Source organism: Helianthus annuus, chromosome 12 (genome assembly GCF_002127325.2).
Source record: "Helianthus annuus cultivar XRQ/B chromosome 12, HanXRQr2.0-SUNRISE, whole genome shotgun sequence".
Lineage (NCBI taxonomy): Eukaryota > Viridiplantae > Streptophyta > Magnoliopsida > Asterales > Asteraceae > Helianthus > Helianthus annuus.
The window spans coordinates 16,779,697-16,787,276 of NC_035444.2; the positions used below are offsets into that span (position 1 = coordinate 16,779,697).

The following is a 7,580-nucleotide window of genomic DNA, read 5'->3' on the forward strand; positions in this document are numbered from 1 at the left end:
TATTTTGTTTTCTTTTTTAATTTCTTGTTTCAAAAACTTTTCACTTTCAATCATTTCATGACTTTTATTTTTGAAAACCTTTTCTATTTTAGTGAATTCAATATTTCTGATCTTAAGCTTTTCATCCTTTTCAGTACAAGCACTGCACGTTTCCATGCATTTCTTGCACTGTTGTTCAGCTTTATTATCAATTGATTGATCAGAAGAATCAATTTGAGTTGTTACCTTGGTGGTTGACACCGTGGTTTCTTTCACTTGTTGAATCTGATCTTCTTCAATCACCTGTTGGTTCTCTTCAACAGCTTCCTCAACCTTTTCATCAGCTTTCTTGGAATCTCCTCAAGTCCTTTGCACCAAACACTTACAGTAGGTATAGCAACAACTAAAGCTTAAAAGTTAACCTTCTTAGGATCAACCGTCGGGTTTCCTTGAGGATCAACAAAGCATTCCTTTTCTTTACTCCACATGCATGCTAGTGTTGCTTCTTTGTAGGCATCATATACATCATCCAGTATAAGACGAGCATGCCTTTCTTCACGACTTTGTTTTATCTCAGCAACCATTGTTTTGTTTATCACTTCGAATCACCTGAATCTAACAATCAAAAACGATCAGTTCAAACACTTATCAAACAACTAGAACAAACGAGTATCTGGTCGAGTGAGTCAACAAAAGTCAACAGTGACAATAATCGAGTAACAACGTTGTCTGATCGGTTGGAGATGTTGTCCGATCGAATGAGAATGTTGTTCGTACGAGCCGTTGTCCGTTCGAGCTCCTGTCCGAACAAGTCACAATGTATTGAAAAAGGAGGTAATCCGAACGACCCACTGTTCGTTCGACCTACTGTTCGTTTGAGTTGCAATGTTTTGAATAAAGTGGCTTTGAATTGGGTGGCACCTCGTTCGACCTTCTGTTCGATCGATCAGCACTAATTAACAAATGAACTTTGTAATCTGGATAGGGTGGGTGACCCGAACAATTTACTTGTTGTTCGATCGGTTGACTTTTGCTGTCCGAACGAATGATCTTTGCTTGTCCGAACGAATTGTTTTGTTGCTGTCGGATCGGTTAGTGATGTTGTCCGAACGGATTGTTTTGTTGCTGTCCGATCGGTTAGTGATGTTGTCCGAACGGATGACCTATTCGTTTGATGGCACAAAAAGACAAACTGTTATGTTGTCCGATCGGGTGGGTCAACCTAAGTCAACATGTTGTCCGATCGGGTAGCACTAATTAATAAATGAACTTTGTAATCTGGATAGGGTGGTAGTTCGATCGACCCACCACTCGATTTATAGCACAAGATGACAAAATGCTTGGACGATCGGGTGGCGATTGTATCTTTTACCTCAGTAATGAACTTGACTTTCAATATTATCTCACAAGCAACCTGTTCTTGATGATTCTTTAACAGTTGCCACCAAATCTTTTAATACATCATATGAAAACTGACAACTTTGAATTTACAAATATCCTTCACATGCAAACATTAAAGCTATCACATGCAGTAAGAAGTGGCCGACAAACTATAGAACTGACATCACTTTTGATAACACATTGTGATTGGGCCGATAACCTTTGATTTTAATATTGATTGGGCCGTGAATCTTTAATACTCACAATGACCAAATAACCTTCTGATACAGTTGACTTTAATGAAGTGATACAGGTGACGTTGAATCAAACTACCGATCGATCGAACAGCTGTTCGATCAACTGAGGATGTTGCCCGATCGGTTGGCAAGTCAACAAAGTCAACCTATTTAATGATATGCAGTGAATATGTGGGACAATGGATCAGACTGCTGTCCGTTCGGACTGTAGTTCGATCAGATAGTAGTCAACAAGTCAACATCTTAATGAATTGCAACAAGTCAATAGTTCGAACTACTGTTCGATCGAACTATAGTTCGATCGGGTGACATTCAATTGAAAACCAACATCAACAGTCAACGTGTTCTATATTTTTCGAACAGAAAATTCTAGATTTCTCCCAAACGGTTAGGAATTAGGATTTGAAAATTTGTAGGCTTTTAGATCAGGTACTTTCGCACATCATATCCAAAAATCAGTAATTTTGAACCGTTAAAACTCGTTTAATTTGCAATTTTCTGTTGAAAACGTGAAGAATATGAAAAAGATGAAGAAATAGATCAAATCTGTATGAATTTGGATCTGAATCTGATGAATTCACGAGCGAAATTGTGTGTTTGATCCGTGCAATCGAGCTCCTGCTCTGATACCACTTGTTAGGATCGGTTTTCGACTCCGAACGATTGCGTATCGACACGTGTGACATGCGGAATCCGTACACGTGCGTGGACCGAACACGAGATCGTACTAAATCTGTGATTCTATTCAATATGTGAAAAGATTACAAGCACCGTGAATCACCTCTTGCACTTTCTCTCTCTAGATCCAAAGCCCTCCAAAGTAGCAAATGTGTAAAAGTCTCCAAAAGTTCTAAATGAGAACCCTAATGGTTCTATTTATAGGCCAAGGTGATAAGGAAGGTTTCCTTATTTACAGAAATGTCACCTTGCCTTTTCTATTAAAATATTACAATATAAGCCTAGATTGCTTCAGTTTCAGCTACGGTTTGAATTGACGGAGGCGATAGACATATATGCACCAACAATAATACACGTATATATTACCTTTCATATTTTTTTCTCTTTTCAAATATATGTGAGGGTTAGGCAAGATAGTCCAACGTTTCTTTATGACTCCGAATGCCCGTTCGAAATCTTTTCTTGTCGCCTCATGCTTCTTCTTGTAATATACCCATTTGATGTCATCCGGACACAAAAGACTTTTCACCAACACAGCCCACCCCGGGTAAATACCATCGACTAGATAATAAACATATTTGTACTCCACATCATTTGCATAAAATGATGAATCTGGTGCAATCTTGTCTATGACATCATCAAACAGATTTGATGATTGTAAAACAACAATATCATTGATTGCACAAGCCATACCAACGAATGCATGCTAAATCCATATATCTTGAGATGCAATTGCTTGTAGTATTAGGGTTGGACCATCTTGGTCACCTCGATGGTGTTGGCCTTTCCAACCAATTGGACAAGCAACCCATGACCAACATGTACAATCTAGGCTACTTACATTCAGGAAACTCATGTATTCATTGGTGGGCTTCATATAAAAGTGGGATGTTGGTGGACGTAAGATTGATAAAATATCGCCCTTGGTAGAGATTTTTAACACCTAATAATATTAAATCATTATAAATTACAACAATAAATTAGAAGAATATCTTCATAGAAATTCTCAAGACTATCTCGGCATACTCTTTCTAACACCGGTAAATACTCATCCCATGCATTTGTTGCCATGTCGTACTACAACTGACAAATTGTGGCTGTACATTTTTGCAAACTGGAGAATCCAAGTTTACGTCTTGCATCTTCTCTTTGTTTGAAATATGTATACTCGCTTTCTAAACCACTGAAATTCTAAAATAAATTTGGCGACTCATACGAAAGTGTGTATCATCATACAAAGGGTTTTGAGCAAAATAATAATCTACCGAACGTCGATGAGCACCCAACCGATCTCTTTCAAAGGGTCTTTGTCTTGTACGTGGCTGGGACGATTCAATTTCCTCATAAAAGTTGAACCACCTCCTTAGCTGCTATGATAATCAAGTCGCCGAGCATTCCCACGTCAAAATTTGATGAGTCGGATGACGAATGAGAAGACATCTTTTTTACAAAAAGTAAAGAGAAATAAAAACGTTTGAGGATTGAGAATGTTTATGAGTTGTGACTGGATTGTATGTGATTTGGTTGAATGATTTGTATAACATATATAAGGTTTGAATTTATTGTTTATTTTTTTATATAAAATTGACTGTTACCCACAGTCGTATCCACATTCAATCCATCATTCCCCATACATAGCGCTCGCCAGCCTCACAACAATTCTCCCTACGACGCCTTAGCATCAGTGTAAGAGAAACCATCGTGCTTACATGACATGAGACGTTAGCCCACACCACCCGGCCCAATATTAAAAGATCAATTTGTTATTTCAAATTTTAATAACAAAAAAAATCTTTATCAACAAAACTAAAGAACTAAAAACAGAGGGATCAAACATACCATTTCATCAAACTTACAATTTTAAAAGTTATCCCTATCGAACAAAACACGCGCTCATCACATGCGTATCATTCCCCATAAAACCAGATATTATTATCATCTCATCTTCTTCAACAAGAACACCCAAAACCCTAACCCTAATTCACTTCAAATTACAGTTCCAATACATCAAATTGATTCCTGATTGTTAGAAAACCAGATTTGCGTGTTTGAATTCAACTGATTTCAGCAAACAATGTCTGCGATTGTGTGCGGAAAGAGATCGTTCTTCGACGACCTGCAAACCTCACCAAATTCTGCATCTCCGCCTGCTTCTAAGAAGATTCGGTGCTTTAATTCGACTTCTCCGGTTAAGTTTTCATCGTTCGTCAATTCACCGCCGTCGCCGTCGCTTATCGATAAGCTCCGATCGGTTTTTCCTAATATGGATAAGAAGGTTAGTGCGTTTATTCTCTTGCAATCGTATGTATCTGGAGTTAGCTGTTTATGTAATTATGTGTTTGGATTGATTCAAATCAGTTGATCTATTGTTTAAGTCAAACGTATAGATCGATTAGGTTTTTGAAATACGTGAATGATATGAATCTGTTGTTTGAATTGAATGTCTATGGATATAGTTGTTGGAACTAGTGTTCGTAGTGATGTTTTTTGATGCATATATGTTATTTGCAGTGTCTATGCTTGTGTATCATCTGATATGAATTGCGATTAAGCTTTTAAAATATGTGAATGATACAAATCTATTGTATCTATTGTCTGAAATGAATGTGTAAAGATATAGTTATAGGAAGGCTTGTTCGTAGCGGTGTTTTTGTTGCTTGCATAGATGTGTTATGTGAAGTGTCTATGCGTGTGTATCGTCTGATGTGAATTGGGATTAAGCTTTAAAATACGTGAGTGATACAAATATTGTTTGAATTCAATGTGTATAGATATAGTTATAGTAACGATTGTTTGTAGTGGTGTTTTTGCTGCATATATATGACATTTGCAGGGTCTATGCTTGTGTATCATCTGATTTGAATTGCAATTAAGCTTTTAAAATACGTGAATGATATAAATCTATTGTTTGAATTGAATGTGTGTAGATATGGTTGTAGAAACGATTGTCCGTGGTGGTGTTTTTGTTATATATGTCATTTGCAGTGTCTTTGTGTGTGTATCATCTGATCTGAATTGCAATTAAGATTTTGAAATACGTATATGATACGGATCCGTTGTTTGAATTGAATGTGTATAAATATAGTTATACTAACAATTGTTTGTAGTGGTGTTTTCGTTACATATATGTGTGATTTCCATTGTCTGTGCCTGTGTGTCATCTGATTTGAACTGTGATTAAGCTTTTTTAAATTACGTTACTAAACACATGTTGCAATGTCAAGCCTAATGTATAAACAGTTGCACACATGTGAGCATTAATATCTAGCGTTGTTGAAAATACATTACTATCATCAGATAAAACGCATAGATCAATTAAGCTTTTAAAATACATGAATGAAAACAATTCATTATTAGATCTGAGTGTGTATAGATATGATTATAGGAACGATTGCCCGTAGTGGTATTGTTGTTGCATATATATGGCATATTTTGCAGTGTCTATGTCTGTATATAATCTGATTTGAATTTTGTGCGCTATTGTCCCTAAATACATTTTGCAATGTCAAGCCTAATGTTTAAACAATTGCACACATGTAGATTTTAATATCTAGAGTTGTTGAAATTACATTACTGTCGTGATATCTAAAGATGTATTCTAATTGAAAAGATAATCCCGTTTTCAGCTTCTGGAAGAAGCACTAGAAAAGAGTGGAAATGATTTAGATTCTGCCATCAAGAGTCTCACTGAGCTCTCTCTTGGATATGTTGACGGGGCAACAGGTTCGCCTGCACAGTCAAACCCAATAACCATAAAAGGTAACTCATTTGCTTTTATCATAAATGATGCAGTTTCGCGTGCGATCAAATGGCTCAAGAACGATTAGTAATCAATGACGATAAAAAGAACCACAAAGGTTCAAGAACATTGTTCTTTTTAACTCAATTCAATCAAAAAACTCCCATAACAATAAACCCTAAATCCCCTATTTATAGTACAATCACAAGACTTATCAAATAGGAAACAAAATAAAAAAATATTAGGAAATTAAAATTTGAATAAATAAAAGATATCGTTAATATTTAATTTAATTTAATTTAGGCGTCCCTGCATCAATAAATGTTATCCGTCACTTTCTGATATCGACTGATAGCATCGATTTGTACTTTCTGCTTCTTTCTAATAGACAAAGTCCTTTGTTAATGAAAAGTGCAGGCCCGGTTATTACTACTGAAGACGTTTCTTTGAATAACTCATCAGCTAGTGAGAATATCCCCAAAAACGGTGCCGAATGGGTTGAATTGTTTGTGACAGAGATGACAAGTGCCACCAGCATTGACGATGCTAGACTTCGTGCCATGCATGTACTCGAACGTTTGGAAAAATCCATATCCGAACGTGCTGTCGGTGATGCAGCAGAAACCCTTCACAAGGCAAGCCCCTCCCTCAAACAGTCAAACGCACACTGTGTGCAATTTCTTATTTGGGTTTATTTTTAATTTCAGGAAAATATAGTCTTCAAGGGGCAAATTGAAGTTCTTCTAAGGGAGAACGCTATACTGAAACGTGCCGTAGCCATTCAACATGAACGTCAAAAAGAATATGATGAGAGGACTGTAGAAGTGCAGCAGTTGAAGCAGTTATTATCTCAATATCAAGAGCAGTTGAGGACACTTGAGGTCTACCCTTACAACTTCATTTTATGCTTTTATTCATATAAGACTATTTGTATTTTCTCATACCACATAATGGAAACAAGATGCATAAACTATCCAAACAAAATATCTGATAGAAAAATAGGAAATACACGTGGATATTAAAGTGAGTCGCATGTTGTTGATTTTTGCAGGTGAATAACTATGCATTAACGATGCATCTAAAACAAGCTCAGGGAAACAACTCCATTCCTGGACGATTCCATCCTGATATCTTCTAAAAAAAATGGTGGATAGATTTTGGTTATAAATATTGTGTGTCTGAAGAGATCTACATTTGCCAGATTAATGGCAAGTAGATTATAGTCTGTTATATCTTTTAAACACAATTAATTGATGTTTGGTTAATTTAAAGAATATAAGATTTTGGTTTTATAGTTTGAAATCAACTTCTGCTTCATTGATACGTGCTAAATTAGTCAATATCGACGTACACTATATTCACCCACGTAGCCCTCATGAATGCACACGTCGCCATGCACATACACTTTGCTGCAATTTCTTGTATGTTTCGTGTTACTTATATTCTACATTGCTTAGTGGTCTAGTCCATGCATGTTCCTGTTAACTTCCGTTTATTTTAATTGTAAACCTACGAAAGGCATTGCAACTTTTTTATGAAGGAATTAA

At 36.3% G+C, this 7,580-nt stretch overlaps 1 protein-coding gene across 1 annotated transcript; it reads left to right on the plus strand.

The window, feature by feature from the left end:
- The first annotated feature begins 4,188 nt into the window (after positions 1–4,188).
- LOC110894286 lies at positions 4,189–7,335 on the plus strand. The gene is made up of 5 exons (XM_022141491.2): positions 4,189–4,569; positions 5,921–6,053; positions 6,451–6,668; positions 6,741–6,914; positions 7,085–7,335. Exons 1-5 carry the CDS (start codon positions 4,369–4,371, stop codon positions 7,169–7,171), a joined length of 813 nt encoding a protein of 270 aa, XP_021997183.1. The 5' UTR covers positions 4,189–4,368; the 3' UTR covers positions 7,172–7,335.
- The last annotated feature ends 245 nt before the right edge of the window (positions 7,336–7,580 follow it).